General features: G+C 38.1%; 1 protein-coding gene and 1 long non-coding RNA gene across 4 annotated transcripts in view; one reads left to right on the top strand and one right to left on the bottom strand.

Moving 5' to 3' along the window:
• gnaz (guanine nucleotide binding protein (G protein), alpha z polypeptide) overlaps positions 1-8,175 on the top strand; it is a 27,879-nt gene extending 19,704 nt beyond the window's left edge. For all 3 annotated transcript variants that reach the window (XM_088320196.1, XM_088320197.1, XM_088320198.1), the window contains one exon: positions 6,366-8,175. In XM_088320196.1, coding sequence (XP_088176322.1) covers positions 6,366-6,710 — 345 coding nt within the window. In that variant the 3' untranslated portion in view covers positions 6,711-8,175. The remainder of the gene's footprint in view (positions 1-6,365) is intronic.
• Positions 4,807-20,673, bottom strand: LOC148350531 (uncharacterized). Its single transcript, XR_015847121.1, has 3 exons — positions 20,547-20,673; positions 14,764-14,920; positions 4,807-4,820 (listed from the first exon to the last, which is right to left on the bottom strand). It is a non-coding gene; the product is annotated as an uncharacterized LOC148350531 (long non-coding RNA).

The following is a 20,673-nucleotide window of genomic DNA, read 5'->3' as shown; positions in this document are numbered from 1 at the left end:
GTGGCTTGAAGCAGACGACGCAATGCAAACATTGCATGAATGAAGATGAGTAAATACAGGTACATACTGATGGCAGATGGAAAACAGCGATGTCATATATATATGCAATGAATGTTATAAGTAGATTTATAATAAACTTTAAAGTGTTCTGTTATATATTCTGATTATCAATCCTTAATACTTTGCAACAATGGGATTTTTGCTATTAGTCGTCTTTTTGTGGTTCAAGTTGTGAAAAATGGGGCAGGCAACTTTATGGCTAGGCAGGCAACTTTTCAGGCAGCTCTGAAAAGATGCCTGCCCTGCTGTCCGGTAACTTTTTGTCATGAGTTTCAGACACTGGTGTCACATAACATTATAATATAAGGGAACCTTTTTTTTGTAAATAGTAGCATTCCAAACTCTGTTCAGTGCTTGTACTGTATAAAATCTTTGAAAGATAAAAAAGAATCAAACAAGATTATCCCCTTGACTAAATGATATGACTCAAAAAGCCACCCAATGTTCTCTTTCAAATCAAGGCAAATACATTCACTCTGGCATAATCTAGTAAAAACAAAGCTATTTTAAATGTCTCTGAGAGATAAAGTATGTATGCCTTATCACTTTCTCATGGTTTTGGAATTTGAATAATTTCCTACTCAAAGTACTTCCTTTTTTAAGCAGCTTTGGTATGCAGTGCTGTCAATGTTTATGCAACCGCCTTTTTGATGGACGATCCAACAATGGATACTATTTACATTTTTTTGTCAGTATCACAAATTGGGTCAGATATTTTTAAAATTCTCCAGGCACTTGTTCTTTTCTCAAATGCAGCTGTGTCAGCTTCCGAAACGTTTTAGCACTAAGGAACACTAGCATAATGAAAAGAGGAGAAAAATCCAATACGGTGCTGGTTAAACCACATTTGAAGCCTTACCTATGAGATTCAACGAGTAGCGAAGGATCTTTATATGGCGTTTGAATTTGAAATGTGTGAGAAAAAAACCCTAACCTTAACCCTAACCCTGTTTCCAATTACCTGAGTGCTGTATAGAAAGCAAAATAAAGATGTTCCAATAGTTGTCTTTTCTTACTGAGATCAACAAAATAACACCCCAAGATATATTTCCGTTACAGACATGTTGGCAATATATGCTTTATATGAAACATGTCTTAACACAGACTTTCCTTCAGCTAGAGCAAGTCTACTTGATTGTGTTAGGGAATTTGGCAAATCATGCTCCGGTTTTCTGGTTGTTTGTTAAGAACTGAGTGCATTTTTGATTACAAAAACTTGACAGTCACGAGAATTTGGTGACATGAAGTAAACCAATTTAGATAAGGTAATAGAATGTCAGACTTGTGGTGAAATTAGCGGAACACAGTTGTGTTCATTGTTGTGGGTGAATTTGCTTCAAGATCAGTTAGAATGTATGGTTTGCCTATTCATGTTAAATGTCATTGTTCATTAAACCCTTCTACATAAACACCAATTTCCCTTTTTTGGGCCTGTAAATAAATTGCCTATGTTAACTCCCATAATGGCACAAACCCCTTTTTCCAACTGGAGCCGTCAACAAAAATACTAAAAGAAAAAAGACACTTGCACATATGAAGACACTGCATGCTGTACTTGCTTTGTGCTGGGAAAATTACTAATAATGTAATGAAATCAAGCAATGATATGAATCTGTTTCAGTTTTGAAGCATGCAAGACTAAACACAATACAATTACTGAAAATTTTACCCGTCAACGAATTCCCAGTTGTATTTTCCCTGTCCCATCCCTGTCCTGATAATGAATCGGTTACCATGGTTACAGTTGCCTAGCAACAAGTCAGTCAAATGCTCCTAATCCTGCAATGTTGACAGTGAGCTGTGACTAGGGAAAGGAGGATGAGAAGGGAAGTGGAGAGGAAGACAAGGGAGAGGCAATCCAATAAAAAGCATCGCCGGAGTGAATACCGTACATGTAGATTTGTGCAGAGGGTGTCAGACAAGTTGCAGAAGGGTATCCTCTTTAACAGATGAGGCAGACGCAATTGTTTTAGATTTCAGTGAAAATATACTCCAATTCTAACTTGTCCTGAAAAGAGGCGACCCTAACAGTCAACTTTCCTTTTTTTTTTTTTTTTTTTTTTTTAAATACAGTCGCCATGTTGGAAATTAGATTGTTAATGAGACTAAAAATCTCACAGAAAACCAAGGGCAAGGTGGCCAAAGGGCTCGTGCCATCATCTGGTGAAATGGTGATTTTCTTTTTTGTTTGTACAAATTTATTTTATACTGCAGTCAACATTACGTCAAGTCAAGGCATGTTTATTTGCATAGCCCTCAATCACAAGGAGTCTCAAAGGGCTGCACAGACCACAGATTATTGCAAACTATGGCGGGCCACATTTTATTAATTTTATGACAGAGACCGCGGCCCAGTAAAAATTTAATCACGGACTGTAACTGACCCCCGGGCCAGACTTTGGACATGCTTGCTTCAATGGGTTTGATTATTTTGACACTAACTATCTAATAAAAATGTAACTGTAGACATCAGTCCTCAAACATTTCTAACACACTTCAAATACTTAGATAATGTGTTGTGCCCAACGGCAGTACCTTAGTAAAGGAATGGGTTGTGGGCAAGTGGGGCAAATTATAAAATGCATCCAGTTACCAGGCAAAACAACTAAGCAAATGTAATATTTAAACAAGATAAAATTAGATTAAAAAACCTTGTGATAGAATGAAAATAATCTATTTGCATTGTCATAGTAACTATACTGCAGAATAGATTAGGATTTGAGGAGTTGAGCACATGGGGCACTTGTTTTTTTGTTTTCTACTTTCACTGGCAAATACTGGCAGATGTAAGTCGTTGAATCAAATTGACCGCTCAGACAGATTAGGACCAGACCAAGCGCTTAGGAAATAGATTACTAAAATATCATGCAATAAAACTGTAACAGTGAGTACCAAAAAAATAAAAGACTTTCTCTAAGAATCTGTGGTTTAAACTTGATATGTCATTATTTGTGTTTTCATCCTTCTACTGAGATAAAAACCACTGTGATTTGGTATGTAAATGTGGAGCTTGATGGGATCATTGCTTTCATGTGATAAAAGAAATAAAATGGAAGCATTTTGGGAAAATAAATATTTTCTAAATTACATAAAACAAAGCTTGCCAGGAAGATAGAACACAAATTGCTCGACGTGCTCCATCATTTCCCTTGTTATCTTTCCACTTTGTGAAAATTAGAGCATTGTGATGGGATGAAGTACTGGAGTGTAATTCACATGATACCATCTGGTATAAGCTCCCTGTGGTGAAAACACAGGTCAGGGTTTGCGCTTATATATATCACACAATGGGGTGCTGAACTGATATACTGTTTTTTACTAGTTGGTAGAAGGTTTACGGCTTTTTTTTATCAGTCCAGCTTGTCCTGCACAGTATTACAAGACTGAAATTTTCATATAGGTTTACACTGAAAAAATAGTAGAATTAAGATCTAACAACAGAAATTTTGAAGTGGGATTTGAATTGTAAACCCCATTTAACATAAATCCACACCACAATTGCTGTCCATTCTATAAGCCAGGGGTGGCCACATGTCCTGCATGTATTTGGAGTTTCACTGCTCCAATACAGGTGATCCCAATCACTTGGTTTATTATCAAGCTTCCACACCGCTTGCTATCAAGCTGAAAAGTTACATCACCTCAGTTTGAGTAGAGAAACCTCCAAAACATGCAGGACATGCGGTTGCAGCCCCTGCTTTAGGCAGTAGCAGAAGCTGAGTGGCTGACTACATTCACAAAGTTGTGAATAATCATGGAAAAGGTTAAGAATGGGAATGTTTATTATACTCAAACAACTTTGATATTGTACTACGAAAATTTTTAACATTACCGTATTTGGCCTGCGGCAAGGCAGATGAGTGGTTAGCGCGTCCGCGTCACAGTTCTAAGTTCTAAGGTCATGGGTTCAAATCCAGCCATCAGCCTTTCTGTGCGGAGTTTGCATGCTCTCCCCGTGCTTGTGTGGGTTTTCCCCAGGCACTCCGGTTTCCTCCCACATCCCAAAAACATGCATGTCAGGTTAACTGGCAGGTCCAAATTGTCCCTTCGTGTGAATGAGCGAGTGAGTTGTCTGGCTCTGTGTGCCCTGCGACTGGCTGGCAACCAGTTCAGGGTGTCCCCTGCCCACTGCCCGAAGATAGCTGGGGATGGGCTCCAGCACCCCCACTACCCTAGTGAGGATAAGCGGGGCAGATAATGGATGAATAGATGAATGTGGACATTAATATACATCATTTGACTGCATATCAAATAGAACACTGAACCTACAATAAATTGTGGAGAGGTGTTTTTTTTTTAAAGAACAAATCATAAATTGACTGAGTGTAATTATTTTTTTTTGAAAGCAGACGACATTTGATGTAAGCAAACATAAGATTGATTACCCCTTGGCTAGGTAAATAATGAAATCACCTAAAATAGAATGTCAATAAGGTGCAATGTAATACCAACATGTAATTTTAAAATACTCAACAACAGATGAAAAATAAAATTAATCAGTTCCTGCATAGGTGTTTTGAACACACACACAGTAGTCTCATTGAATTTGGATATTGTGGCTTAACATTATTATTATTTTTTGTATCCAAGTGCGATTTTTGCAGGAATTCTAGATTTTCTATAAGCATAATTATGAGTTAATGTTGCCATGCATGTTTAGGTGCATGAGTTAAAATTACCCACTGCACAACAGTTGTAGAGGACAGGTGGAAAGACGAGAGGCTTCCAGGGCTCAGGTTGTTGGGTCCTGTTCGGCCACTCTAGGAGATAAAGGACACCGGTCAAACAGCAGGTTAAATGATGTCAAGCGTGCATGCAGCCTAGATTTTTTGATAAGTACTGTGCTCTTTAGGTCAGAATGAAAGGAGAGCTTTAGTTCAAACTGTATAACAATTAGGAAAATGTGAGTACAAGAGGGATTACATGTGACTATACAATGAACAGTTTAAAATCATTTTTGAATGAACATGAGTGTAAAATGTTGTTTAGGTTTAGGTTTTTTCCAGAAGCGAGTAAAATATGAATTACTGGTACGTGATCCAAATCTGTGTTTTTTTCATTCATTTTGATTCTCAATTGTTTCCTATTGTAATATTGACGACATTACAGCTCAGTAACTAAATTATCACTTAAACCCAGCTCCCACATAAACTTTAGACTTGCGTTTGCGCTAGAATTGTATATTGCTTGGCCTCCTTTCCTTATATTAGCCAGTGTGCATCAGTGTGTAGGTTACATTAATCAAAAATCCTCAGGGATTTTTTTCTATCTCCTTTCCTTTTTGGTCCAGCCTCAGTGAAATTTGTTTTCAGGATGTGCAGATCTTGTGATTTGCTTGGAGCATTATGTTGTTCATGTAACCTTTGAAACAACAGCTTTCAATCTGAAAGAATCCTAGTCACAAGTTACTGGCATGTAGCCACATGCCATCAGCCGCCATGGGAGGCTAAAATCCAATTCTTTTCTTCCTTTTCTGCATTTTAATCGTGGAAAAGTGAAGTGTGAAGTATTGCTGCCGGACCAAGAAAAATATATATTATTCAAGTCCGCAATAGATGTCTTATATATGTATGTCATGTTTCTGACAATATTTGTATGACTATAGACCATCAGATGCTCCCTGTAAACCCACACACAACTTCTAATAGTAGTTTAAGTTAATAATTGTGCATTAATGGCCTGCCTCAAGTAGAGTCCAAAGCCAACCTAAACCTCAAGAAAGATAAAAAAGGGCTCATTCGAGCATGTCTAAGAAATGCACCTGCAAGTCCATGCATCATGGATGAGCTCACTGAGCCTGCAATGATGACACAAGCCAGGAGATGGCGACTGAGATCAACACAGCTCAAAATTCCATACAGCTCCCTTAAGTTTGAATTATTAAATGCTGAATGTGATATTTTCTAAGAACTATTTACAATGAATACTGCCTTATAATTGTGGTTAGAAAAAAAATAGGCGTTGATTTCCTATTAAGATATAAATGTTATATATTTTTGTCTAAATAATGTTTTGCACAGGATGCAATTTGTTCTGAAATATTCTTTTAGATAAAAATGGATTAGGTCTATTGCTTTGATCGAAATTGAGCAAAATTGTAAAATACCTAAAAAAAAAATAAAAAAATCAATATTTATATTTTGCGGCACTTCACTCAAAATGACCTGAAACTTAACATCCCCCTGTTGTGTGACACTTCTCTTTGAAATAAAACTGATTCTACATAGTTTGAACTAATATGCAAAGCTTGAAGTGGAATTTCTCATTGTCCGATGTATTCATTTGTTCTTGTTCCCTCTACTCAGAGCCGAATGGCAGAGAGCTTGCGCCTCTTCGACTCTATCTGCAACAACAACTGGTTCACCAACACTTCGCTCATCCTTTTCCTCAACAAGAAAGACCTGCTGGCTGAGAAGATCAAACGCATTCCTCTGACAGTGTGCTTCCCCGACTATAAGGGCCAAAACACCTATGAAGAAGCGGCCGTGTACGTGCAGAGGCAGTTCGAGGACCTCAACCGCAACAAGGAGACCAAGGAGATTTACTCGCACTTCACCTGTGCCACCGACACCAGCAACATCCAGTTTGTGTTCGACGCGGTCACGGACGTGATCATCCAGAACAATCTCAAGTACATTGGGTTGTGCTAGGACAAGACGTTTGGTTGGTGGGAGGGCGGTTGAAAAGGTGATGGACGGGTTGGTCTAATACTTGGTGTAATTGATGAAGTGCAACAACAAAAAACTGCAATTGAAATGAGTTGGGGAAGGAAAGTGAGGTTTTAAAATGCTTTAGTGGGGTCAAAGATGGGAAATTTTATACCCAATGTGTTTGCACTGAATAAGAGTATGCAGAGACACTTAAAGACACACACACAAACATACACAAAGACATTTATGTTTGGTGACACAAGATTAGGAGTTGCACCTGATGTGACAACACTAGACACGTTAGACAGTTTACCCACCTGCCTGCCAAACATCAAACTAAGTACATGCTGGGTGCTTTTTATCCATTTTCTCCATTATTTTGATTGCCTGAGGACATTTAATGCTGCTTTACAGGATAATCTAGGTTCTCTTTGAAAGTTTTTAATTATTTCACTCTTAACAACGCTAAACAATGAGAGTAATAAAGGGGCAATGGGAAGATTGGGAGGGGGAGAATGAAATGTGGGTAGGCATGATGTCACAAGGTCTTCGCCTAAAAAAGGAAACTGCCACTGTTTAAAGATGTACTAAAATATTTTCTACGCCTTCTCCATCTAACTCTAACAAAGGTGGTTCTGTTCCCCTTTTGTTTTAGCTTTTTGTGCGTTCAAAATTAATATGAATGGCAAATCTGCCCTGAAGAGCAGGCCACTGACTTACCAGGAGTGTTTTACTCTATAACATCAAGTGTTCTCGTTCATAATTCTACTTTCCAGCAAAAAAAAAAAAAAAACAGTGCCAAGATCAGTTTGTAAATAAAACAGACAAAGTGGATGACAATTATTTTTGTTTTGTTTCTATGGCGGGAAAAAAATTACTTAAAAGTGCATGATTTTGTTACTTTGGGATACTACACTATTTTCCTTGGAATTTATTTTGTTTTTTTGAGTTAAAAAGATATATTCCCCGAAAATATATATTGAAGTCAAACACTGTGTAAGATTGTATAGTTGTCAAGAAAGGAGTATTTTGAAGAATTTTATCTGTATAATTGCAGTAATGCTGAAATGTGGATGGCAGAAAAGTCTGGTTCTTGAAAATGAGAGGTCAAAAAGAACAACGAAAAACATGAAAAATACAGTGCAATGTTCAATCTTCCTTGCATCTTCTAAGTGGAACTTGTCCAAAAGTTGGTATGATATGTAAATATAATGTACGGTACACTCTTTGTCTAAACAAATAAGAACAGTGATTGAGTTGGGACATTGCAAGAGACAAAGAGAGAAAGAGAGAGAAAGAGAAGGAAGGTTAATTTCACTGCTTCTCTTACCCTTTCTTTCTGCTTAAGATGTGCAAACAACAAAGCTAAGGGCTTCAGCTTGACTTAACAGGATGTCCACTTAAAAAAATATATGATTAAATCTAAATGAAAAGGACGACAAATAAAACAACTTATGCAAATTTTCATGGTATTGCAAGTGTGTTTTTTGACCTTGTCTAAACTGGGGCTCGGCAACAGGCGGCTCTAGAACTGTGAGCAGATTTTTGGTGCTCTCTAGTGGCTCATTGGCGCTTTTTCAAAATTATTTGGTGTCCGTAGGAAGAAAAACATGACATACATATTCTAAGGGTTTTCCAACACTATGTATAGATACAGTATGTGTTGCCTTCCTAATAATGCTTATATAAATCTTTTAATTTTTTTTGCGGCTCAAAATATATGGCTTGGGGTTTTTTTTCAGCCCATTATGGCTCCAAACAGTTTGGGTTACAAACCCATGGTCTTAACAGTGTTTCTTTTCCGTAACTATGCAGCATTGAGTGATTGGCATTTTGGAACATGCTGTCCAATATCATAGAATGGGCGTGTTTGTCCCTTTAAACAATGAAACTGCTGGGGCACAACTAATTGCCATGTCAAGAATGTAATTAAATTACATCTGAATAAATGTGGCCTCTTTGTGATGGGATGGCAACATACACTGCTATGAAGTTATGAACTTTTCATCAACATGACTGATCCTCTATTGCAAATAACATCGCTCACAGAAGCTGTGCTTGAATTTTAAAGAATCATTCATCTAGAACGTTTCACAAAGTCAAAAAGGCTGCTGGCTTACTCCTTTACAGATCACATTCAATTAAGCTGTGTAATAGCATGGACACATTAAAAAATACACTGATTATTGGACAGTTGTGTTCGGTAGGCCTCAAGGATGTCATGTGGAATGAGTAAGCGCCAAACATAAAAATGTTAAAACTTCAGAAAAGCCAAGTTCTCCAAAACAAAATCAAGTGACATTACTGTAAAAAAAGCAGGAAAAACAAAAACAACCATGATGGTGTTATGGTCACAAGATGGTTCTGATGCACCACCAGAGGGAAATTCCACAAGTAAAATGATTTCAATCCGTAGATAAAATCTAAAAAACTATGGTCAACCTCTCTAAATTCAATTCAATAGAGAATAAACATAAAGACAACTTCTAAAAGACGGTCTAGGAACATCAAGTAAAGCAAAACTATTAGTTTTGCCAAAGAAATAATACAGATCTTTGTATTATATATTTTGAAGTTGTAATGATCAACCCACATTGAAGTTTGAAAAAGGTTTTTTACTGCCTCAAAGTCAAGTTCTTCAGGGTTCTTAAGTGACGTCAGGATCAAATGAGTGATGCAGAATTCCACAAAGCTTTGATATTTCTAATTTACAGTAAGTCTTAGGTCTCTCCTGTGTTTTTATAAAGCCAAGAAGTGCCACGTGGGCGTGGATTCTCTGCAGGGGTAACTAGATTTGAACCCAGCAGTTAACCCAGGAAAATATTCTTTATTCTAGGAAAGTAAGGTGCAGTAATGACAATAAATAGTAACAATATATTTACTGTGTACAATGTTCTTAGGTGCAATGAAACGTTCGTACACTTTGTTCATGGCCTTAATCAAGCACTTTTTAAGTACTCTACAAGCCAGTTTTCCCGTTTCTGCAGTACCATTTAAAGAAATAATCCAGTGTAAATCATGTATGTATCTGTGATTTACAAGAGATTCTTAATATCGCTCGTGCATTTATCAAGATATATGATTTTCAGATGTTGAGTAAATCGCAAAATCGTTTGTGGATCTGAACAATAAATGTGTTAATATTTTTGAGAAAACTCTTTTCCCTTTATAAATGTTGGGTAGAAATAATAGTATAGTATTATGTAGCTTACATTTTTAGTTACAGGAAGTACTTCCCATTACAATTTAACTCTGAGAAACTCTTTTTTTTGCATGGCCATCAATTAATGTCCATAATTGATATGTAATCCTTGCACTAATACACATTTCATAGTGCACTGTTTAGGTGTAGCATGCAGTTGTCCTATTGGTCAAGAACCACAGGGGGCAATGACCCTTCTTTAAGACGATGCCATACAAACTAATGCAGGCTGGCGTTAATCATGAAGGAAGAAGAAATGCAATGGCAAAGCCAAGCCACCAGCTAGCAGTACCTGCATCATTTTGAAGCTAACTTGTTAAGATACATGGGGTCAATTTAAAGCATTTACCAATACTTCACCAATAATTTGGTGCTATAGTTGTCATTAAATTAATTATCAGAAAGGCCTGGTGTGCTCGCGTGCATGTTTTTTTCCCCTTCTCACACGCTTTTTGGGTTAATTGGTTGATTGAATAATAAACATGGTTTTGTGTCCGCCGCTGCGCTCTTATGTTTGCTATGTTCGCTTGAATGATTGCAATCACCATGGCGTATATTTGTGGTCCATATCTGACGATGTAAAGTGAACTTTTACCTAATTTAAACTTTCAAGTTGTTTATACTAAGCAACTTTTATGTCAAAAAACACAGAATGCCTGAGAAGCAAACGACACAACAAAATGTAAAGTAAAAATGTTTACTTTTCAGTGCAACAACGAATGCAGTATGAAAAAGGCTTTTTTCTACACGTAACAAATTTAAAGTGAAATAAAGGAAAAACCAAACTTTATGTATGAATTGAAATGTTTGCATATCTTCAAACAACAAATTGTGAAACACAAAACAATTTTAACTTTTAAACACTGGAAAAATTTAAAGTAAAAAACAAAACAATCCCTGGAAAAATTCCAAAACTAAACATAACTTAAAGTATTAATTCTGCTGTGTTATAAATGATTTACAATTCAAGTTTGGCTGAATTAGACACATAACCTCTGAAGACACACAAAAAGAATATACATTAAAAAGTGTACAACAACAATAAGGGCAGCACGGCGGCGCAGTGGTTAGCGTGTGTGCGGCACAGTTCTAAGGTCTTAGGAAACTCCTGTGTGGGTTCAAATCCAGCTACCGGGCTTCCAGTGCGGAGTTTGTATGTTCTCCCCGTGCTTGCGTGGGTTTCCTCCGGGCACTCCGGTTCCCTCCCACATTCCAAAGACATGCATTTCAGGTGGATTGGGTGGTTAACACGCAGCCCCAAGGTGCAGGGGTTCAGGGTAGAGTTTGCATGTTCTCCCTGAACCTGCATGGGTTTCACACTCCGGTTTCCTCCCACATTCCAAAAAAAACATGCATGTCAGGTTAAATGGCCGTACCAAATTGTCCCTAGGTGTGATTGAGCGAGCGAGTTGTCTGTCCCTGTGTGCCCTGCGATTGGCTGGCAACCAGTTCAGGGTGTCCCCTGCCCACTGCCCGAAGATTGCTGGGATGGGCTCCAGCACCCCCGCGACCCTACTGAGGATAAGCGGTGCAGCTAATGAGATGAGACAACAACAATAAAATATTAGCAGTTCAATTTATAGTGCAAGCAAAACCAATTAACATAATAAAAATGGACATAAGGATAAAAAACATTAAAGATACGATATATGAATAAACAGTGGCAGTTGTATGATACAGTGTGGTACGCTGAAGATGGGACCCAAAACTACACATTTTACCCACCCTCAAATATTTTTGACACAAAACAAAGAAAGTTATTCGGAAGTAACGTATCAAAAGAAATATAGTCACTCCACTGTTTCATCAAGTGTTTATCAAAAAGGTTCACTTTTATGAACGCACCACTGTTTGGAACGGCATGGTTATGTGACTTTCCACCAGCGATTATTATTGTGCACAAAAGGCTTGGCAAGGATGGTGATGACTCCATGATTTCAGGCGCCTGATCGGCTGTTCCTGTGAACAACAAGTCGAATTTCTTTATGTAAAAAAAATTGCATTGACTGTTTCCTAATGTCCACAATTTTCAAATTTAATTTTCAATTCTAAGGTCTTTTATAGATTTTTCCTTAGACTACACAGACACATGCTATTATTTTTGAGTATACAGTAAATATAATTTGAGCTTCAAATGCTATGTACTTGGGGATCCTGTCATGATTACTGATTCAGGGCACCTGCGGCTTCCCCGTTGGCGCCAACAGCCACGGGACCTGATTGGCTGTTCGACTCTTTTTAAACTCCCGTCTTCCGAAGGGAAGCCGTCAGACTGTCTGCGAACCTATGCTCTCAACTAGGCAAGCTGTTGTACTCTCCGACATTATCCTGCCCTGTTTTCGTGCATGATACCTGTTGCCGACCTTTTTCTGGACCCGTTTCTGCTTTTGCGCCTCCGTCGCAGCCATCGGCCTGTTTTTTCCTGTTTCCTGCCTGATACCTGTTCCCGACTTCTTTTCTGGAAACGTTTCTATTTTGCTCCCCCGTCCTGGCCATCGACCTGTTTTCTCGCTGTCTACGACTACCCTCGCTCGACACGGAAGTGCCTTTTCCGCGTTCCTGCCATCTGCTACCCGTGACTGACGATCATCGCATCGTGGATGCAAGCACTGCTCTCTTTATTAATAAAAACTGAGTAAAACGAGCGCTATTGGGTCCTGTCTCCGTTACTGGCTTGTGACAGATCCGTTCCAAATTATGATTTGGAACCTACCTTTAATCTTAAATAGAAAATCCAAAGTATGTCGATATGATTATAAATTGCAAGGCTCAAGATGGTAGTGTATTTTTGATATCAAAAAGTAAATAAACAAATTGTTCACATTAGTTTATAGAAATAAGCTGCAGTCTTATTGGTGTTTTTCTTGGAAGTCTTGGTATGTACTTGATTAATTGACCTTCTTTGAATGCATACAGAGTGTATATCAGATCTAAAATTAAGAACGCAGTCCATGTCACCACCTATATCCCACTCTCTCTCTTACACGGACTAACAATTGACAAACTACTTCTACCAGCTAAGTAAAAATTGAGCTAGAGTCAGTCCTATATATCTGGAAGCACAAAGCTAATAACATGGCAAGCAGTAGCAGTCACAAAACAATGCTAAAAACATGAGTTGAAAAAAACAACATTTTTGGGGGGGAAATTCAAAACATACAACACTCTTACCGGTGCGTAGACTCAATGCTTTGAGCAAGGACCCAAAATATTTCTTCATGGTAGTATCTCCAAGTTGCGGACGAATCGGGAGCTTCACGCATTTTTTTCCTTTAAAATTTAAAACTCGTGGAGTTTTTGTCGTGTTGGCTACCCATAGCGGGACTGCAGACAAGCATGGCGACGACTTTGAGAAACTGATCCCACGAAGTAAAAGAAATAAGAATTTTTCCACCAATAATCCTTTATGAAAACTAACATTGGTAGGATAGTTTATGTATTTTTGCTTGGTATGCAAATTAATGTTTCTTTTTGCCGAATGAAAGTCATTTTTGTACCACTAGGAGGCACTAAATATAACATACTGTCTCTTTAAAATGAACCCAAAATTTTGGCGTCATCTCCTGCATTGACCACTCCTCTCCAGGCCAACAGTACTTTATTTCTGAACCTGCCCCGGACTCCCCCGACACCAAATTCAATTTACTTGTGGGCCTCTGGAGCTCGGGTCCGGGTGAAACTGGACCAAATCAGGTTTTCCACAAGAAAAAACATCCCACAGTTCATTTTTTAAAGTTGCTACACAAAATAAGATTGAAAATTAATGTGAAACTATAGATGAATTATGTGAAAATGTATAAATTGATCTGTAATTTCCATGGGCTTTATTTACATAATTTGACCACTAGATGTTGCTGTTTTGGTTAGTGCAACGAAATATAAAGAAAGATTAAGAACTCAGGAGACTCAAAGTGCAAAATTATACAACACATTTCCTTGACCACCCTGTTTGAGATTTTTAGTTACCAGTAGCAGCAAGATGGCTGACAATTAGCTCATGTTAAGTAAAAAAAAAAAAAATGCAAATTTCTTAAGCAATAAGTTTTGTTTTGTTTTTCATAAAATGCATGTTAATACGGGGGCAGCACGGCGGAGCAGTGGTTAGCACGTGTGCGGCACAGTTCTGAGGCCATGAGATCGAACCACCTGTGCGGAGTTTGCATGTTCTTCCCGTGCTTGCGTGGGTTTCCTCCGGGCACTCCGGTTTCCTCCCACATTCCAAAAACATGCATTTCAGGTAAATTGGCCGGTCCAAATTGTCCCTTGGTGTGAATGAGTGAGCAAATTGTCTGTCCCTGTGTGCCCTGCGACTGACCGGCAACCAGTTCAGGGTGATAGCTTGGATGGGCTCCAGCAGCCCTGCGACCCTACTGACGATAAGTGGTGCAAATAATGGATAGTTTGTTTATTTTTGGATTATATTCTACAGATCAATATTGTTCTTTTAATTCATTATTTTTTGTCTTTCAAAAGAAGTGCTAAATAATACAACTGTCCCTTTAACTGAGTAAGCTGGGGTGTTTTTGGTTGCATGTTTGAGACCCCTACCCTAGACTATCCACCCAAGGGGGTCTCACAAAATTATTTGGGAAACACTGGGAGTAATGTAATTGCGAGTCTGTTAAAATAGTAAAAATATGTGTGCACCAGCAGGCCATTGGAACATGTTTTAATGACTTCTCAGGAGTGATCTCTGTGTTATAATTTGTATCAGTCATACCAAAGCCTTGAAAAAAAAAAACGGGCTTTGGCTATCTTGTAAATTGACTTGTTACTTCCCAGCTTCATCCAGCTGGAGTGTTCTTGGTTTGCCCTTTCCGCCCCCTGAGTTAATTTTGTATTTCCACCTACCTGCTCCTTTGCCTCGACGTACTGATAAAAAGAGCAATGGGTTATCCACTTGCCTCCCTCGTGTAACGATCTCATTCTTTGACCTGTCAGCCATGAGCCAAGTATCCACCAAGATTCATCCAAATGAAGCAGGCAGACTTCAACTCGTTTGCACCCTCTGTGAAACAAAATATTACCTTTGCTTTAACTTTTCTCCGTTGAGTTACAAAGCAACATTAATTCATCCATTATCTTCAAGAACAACCATTTTGTTTGAAAAGGTGCTTTCATCTACAGAAAATCAAAAACTTTGCTGCACATTTCTTTAATTCCATGCTAATATTCTAATTCAATACTGTGACTTGAATTGTGATTTTTGAGACCTGAATTGCAATTTCAATGTGATTTTAGATTTTAAAAGTGAACTGTATTTTTGTGCTCGTTTTATTTTTGGGGAGAACTTAAACATGGTAACCGAGAGACAGAGTGTATATGACTATAACAAAATAACAAATGTATATTTACAAATAAAAACAGAATTGCAATTGAATAAAATGTCTCCATTGTCATTATACAAAAGTACAACAAAATTGGATGGCTACTCCTTTGGCTACACGCTATTGACAGGTAACCGCGACTCAACAAAGTCTTTGTGATCATTAAAATACAAGCATCACAAATCTAGCGACTTTTCACGAGTGGTAGCTCCAACTCTTTCATTTAATAGGTAATGGATCAGGCGTTGATGACTAGCCATGTTGAACAGTGGTGGCTCAAAAGTTGTTAGCCTAGCTGTTAGCTTTCCCTTCTAGTGCCGCCTCAACCAATTCTCAGACACGATAAAAATCCAGGGATGTTCTTTGCGCTCTTCTGACTTTCTTCAGAGTCCGATTTAATTTATCAATTAATTTTCAATGTAATGAGACGCTGAAGTTACAAGCTCTTTGTTTTGGTGGCCAGTTGTGTGCCCGGCTGCTTGACTGGGCACTTACAACCAGCCTATCAAAGTCGTGCACACACGTCTTGCAAACTTTGCCTCGCCTTTACTGGTTGGTGCCATCAAAACCTGCTTCTGTTAAACCCCGAAACACAAGAATTATTGTTGGCCAAACACTCCATCACTCAAATAACAATTTGAAACTATAAATCGTTATAAATCTATTACGTGCCATCGATTAGATTTCGGTTAATCGTGACCCCCTACCGTGACTCATCCGAATCCGTCCGCTAAGGACCAAATGACTACTAAAAGTATCACTTTCCACATAAAACTTAATGTGAAATGTAATCATGCAAAGTTCACTGATGAATTTCACCCCCACACAGGGCCTTTTCTTCGATTGATAGAAGAATTCAGTCTAATACATAGCTTTTCTAAATCCAATGATATACTATATTATAAAGATTTAAAAACAAGAATCAAAATGCTACAGCCATGCTTTCTTGGATCTGAGTGACTGGAATAACAATTCCTTGTCTAGAAAACGTGTCTGGATTTTGAAGTTGTTATTCCATTCCTTTGCAACTTCTCTATTCTGTGTTATATAGTTTCCTTAAACAACAAAGGTGGATATGTTTTCGGAAACATTATGTATTCATCTCCATTAAAAACCCTGCCTTATTTTGGGTTCATGTTGACATGCATAAACCCTGCCATATACTGGACTGTCTCAGAAAATTAGAATATTGTGATAAAGTTCTTTATTTTCTGTAATGCAATTAAAAAAACAAAAATGTCATACATTCTGGATTCATTACACATCAACTGAACTATTTCAAGCCTTTTATTATTTGAATATTGCTGATTTTGGCTTACAGCTGAAAAAAACTCCAAAATCCTATCTCAAAATATTAGAATACTTCCTCAGACCAAGTAAAAAAAATAATTTTATAACAGCAAAACTAAATCAAACATTTGAAAATGTCCATTGATGCACTCAGTACTTGGTTGGGAATCCTTTTGCACGGATTACTGCATCAATCCGGCGTGGCATGGAGGCAATCAGCCTGTGGCATTGCTGAGGTGTTATTGATGCCCAGGATGCTTCGATAGCGGCCTTCAGCTCATTTGCATTTGTAGGTCTGGTGTCTTTCATCTTCTTCTTAACTATACCCCACAAATTCTCGATGGGGTTCAGGTCAGGGGAATTAGCAGGCCAATCAAGGACAGTGATGCCATGGTCAGTGCACCAGTTACTGGTGGTTTTGGCACTGAGGGCAGGTGCCAGATCATGCTGGAAAATGAAATACTCATCTCCATAGAGCTTTTCAGCAGATGGAAGCATGTGGTGCTCTAAAATCTCTTGGTACACAGTTGCATTTACTCTGGACTTGATGAAACACAGTGGACCAACACCAGCAGCTGACATGGCTCCCCAAACCATTGCTGACTGTGGGAACTTCACACTGGATTTCAAGCAACTTGGATTTTGCTCTTCTCCAGCCTTTCTCCAGACTCTGGCGCCTTGACTTCCAAATGAAATGCAAAACTTGCTTTCGTCTGAAAAGAGGACTTTGGACCACTCTGCAACTGTCCAGTGCTTCTTCTCCATAGCCCAAGTCAGACGCTTCTTCCGTTGTCTTGAGTTCAGAAGTAGCTTGACCATGGGAATACGGCTATTGTAGCCCATTTCCCGGACACGTCTGTGAACTGTAGCTTTTGATACCTGGACTCCAGCTTCAGCCCACTGTCTTTGAAGCTCCCTCAAATTCTGGAAGCGGCTCTTCTACACAATTTTGTTAAGGCTGCGGTCATCTCTCTTGGTTGTGCAGCGTTTCCGGCCACATTTTTCCCTTCCAACAGACTTTTGTGGATATGCTTTGAAACTGCACTCTGTGAACAGCCTGCTCTTTGAGAAATTTATTTTTGTGTCTTACCCTCCTGATGGAGGGTATCAATGATGGTCCTCTGGACAGCAGTCAGATCAGCAGTGATTTAGTTTACTGAACCAAGCTGAGTGTTTTTAAGGCTCAGGAAACCCTCGCAAGGTGTTTCGAGTTTAGATGATTCAGGTGATTAGTTGAATAGCCTACTTGTATACTTTTTCATGATATTCTAATATTTTGAGATAGGATTTTTGAGTTTTCTTAAGCTGTAAGCCAAATTCAGCAATATTAAAATAATAAAAGGCTTGAAATAGTTCAGTTGATGTGTAATGAATCCAGAATGTATGACATTTTTGTTTTTTTAATTGCATTACAGAAAATAAAGAACTTTATCACAATATTCTAATTTTCTGAGACAGTCCAGTATAGTCCTTCATAATCATAAAACAACAAACAATTAGAAGTCCTAACACATAATAACAATGGTTTATCTTTTTGTCGCACACTTTATCCATCTCCAGTTTAGCCTATCATTGCATAAATGAGCTTTTGCCGACCATTTGATTTTTGCAACATAACAACAGAGTGTTAACGAATTATTTGAATTGTCAGATTTCAATTCCTAAATGTCCTAAAACCCTCAGCAATCACAGCAAAGTTACGTTCTGGAGGGAAGGGGACCTTTTCCTGACACACCTTTTTTGTCCATTCGGTTTTAGACGGACAGAGGGAAAATATAAAATAGCAATCAAAAAAGCTAGCAAGATACTGGGAAAGTAATACCTTCTACTGAAGGGCATCTGATGTATTTAATTTTTACAAATAATAGAATAGCTCAAATGTTCCACTCTGGTATAACGCTTCGCCCCAAAAATCGACAACAAATATTGCTTTGGACAGTAAAAATCTTCCCCCTAAGTAGTTTTATATTATTAGGATGATTAAAGCCTAAAAATTGGCTAAGACTGACTTGCTTATTTTACCAGTTGACAAATTAGTTCTTTCATCTAGCAGGCAAAACCAAACATACTGTAATCATTTGAAGTTAAACCAATTCATTTAAACGATTTCCTAGCATTAGCTTAGCATACCAGGGCATAAAATATTATTTAACATTTTAATATTGTTAAATTTATATTATTGTCAATTCTGTATTTGTAGTTATAATATACAACATTGTTGCATCAGAGTTTTAAAGGGACATTGTCTATTGAGGGCCCCTATTGGTAATAACCCCCCCACCCATTTTAATAAAAAAACAAATCAAAACCAATTGTGTATTTATTTATTTTACATAACATGAGGCTAACGTAGAAGGAGCTTATATGATTGTCCGCCAATTTGCTACTACGGGTCCTCCCAAAAACCTTGGGAAAGGCTTGGCTAAATAATATGAAGAAAAATGGTGCCATTTGGTCACTTTGGCTGGGTTCACACTATAGAGCTAAATGCTCAATTCTGATTTGTTTTTGTGAGATTGTTTACATTTCTAACTAAATGCCACTTGTATGCTACTTCATCTATGTGAACGCCATAATGGGTCTGCATGCGCAGAAGAGGACTCGTGTAGTCACATGCAACACGCTCATGTTTGCGGAAGTACTCATGGATGTTAACCCAGGTTAGGACAGAAAATCGACTAATATATGTGTGTGTATATATATATATATATATATATATATATATATATATATATATATATATATATATATATATAAATATAATCGTGATTTTATTTTGGGAAATTTATTTTTGTGTCGTTATATTTTGTTCGTAAAAATGCGTTAAAGCAAACGAAAGTCCAAATATAGAGGAAATAAGCGAGCCACAAGAACGAAGGCCGGCGTCCATACATTTTGATTCCAGAAGTAACAGTAGCCTACCTGTTACCTGCCATGTATCGGATTTAGGACCACATATGAAAGTGGCCTAGATCTTGTGTGAAAAAAGCGGATTTGCTTTTGTGCAATAAAAATCCGAACCCTACAGTGTGAACCTAGCCTTTGAGGTTCTGTAGTTTGTATCATTCCTTGTTCTTTTTAGCAAATATTACACTGTTGTCACAGTTGCCATGGCGCCCAATTGGCCCCGCCCATGTGGCGCCAGCTGCGGCTCATTGACAGATTGGCTTTCCGTCTATTTATGCTCAGTGCTCTCATTCTTTCTTTGTCAGTCCGTCAACAAACCTCTGCCCCTCAAGGCATGGGTTTTGACTCGGTCCTGTTCCCTGTCGGTATTGTTCCCGTTTATTTTTGTCCTTTAATATCGGTTTCCAGTTTTGTTCCCTTCTATTTTTGTCCTGTTTATTTTCGATATCCTGTTTCATTATCAATCCTGTCTGCCCCGTCCTGTCCGGTATCAACCCCATCTGTCCAATATCTACTCGGGCAATTGGTATCGATCTCGTCGGCCTCTGGCTTCCTATCATTTCATGCCAGACTGCTGCCTAACCGGCATGACTCCCCATTTACCGTAAAATAAAAGGCTTGTGTGAGAAACGTCACGCGTTTGGGTCCTGATCCTATTCCAGTTCCTGACAAATGTATTACTAATAATAAATAATAACATTTAAGGAAAATCAACAGTAGTTGATTATACAAAATTGCAACACATTAATGGCACACTTTTGACCAGTGAGATGATATCATTTCGTCCTACTAATATCACAAACGAAGATAACCTTGCTATGACTTGTGACTAGCATGCTAAAATTAGCAGGTGGAAAGAATAGGATTAAACAAATCATAAATGACTGTAATAAAAGAATAAATATTACCAAAGCTGCTCCTAAAATTGTGCTTCTGATCTTATTCACCTTGTCACCTTTTTTAACCATTATAAACACGATTTACCCAGTTTATTTGTATTATTTAGCAGCCCGTCACAATTAAAGACATACATGCTAAGACTAATTTGCTCATTTGTGCACAATAATAAGGCGAGTAGCCTATTCAAGAAAAACGGTTTTTACAGCTTACCTATAGCTGTTTCACTGCGTCTGTAAGAAGTTTTCGGGATATTGTTTAACAGAGGAAAATCTAAATACGGTAAATAGGAAAACAACGTTCCTGAAATTGTATGAGCTCGTTTTAAGTCTCTGTCGCC

This window comes from Urocampus carinirostris, chromosome 16 (genome assembly GCF_059441175.1).
Source record: "Urocampus carinirostris isolate Australia breed hairy pipefish chromosome 16, RoL_Ucar_1.0, whole genome shotgun sequence".
In the NCBI taxonomy this organism is placed as follows: Eukaryota; Metazoa; Chordata; class Actinopteri; order Syngnathiformes; family Syngnathidae; genus Urocampus; species Urocampus carinirostris.
The sequence above is the reverse complement of the archived record's forward strand: the minus strand, read 5'-3'. Positions and strand labels throughout refer to the sequence as shown.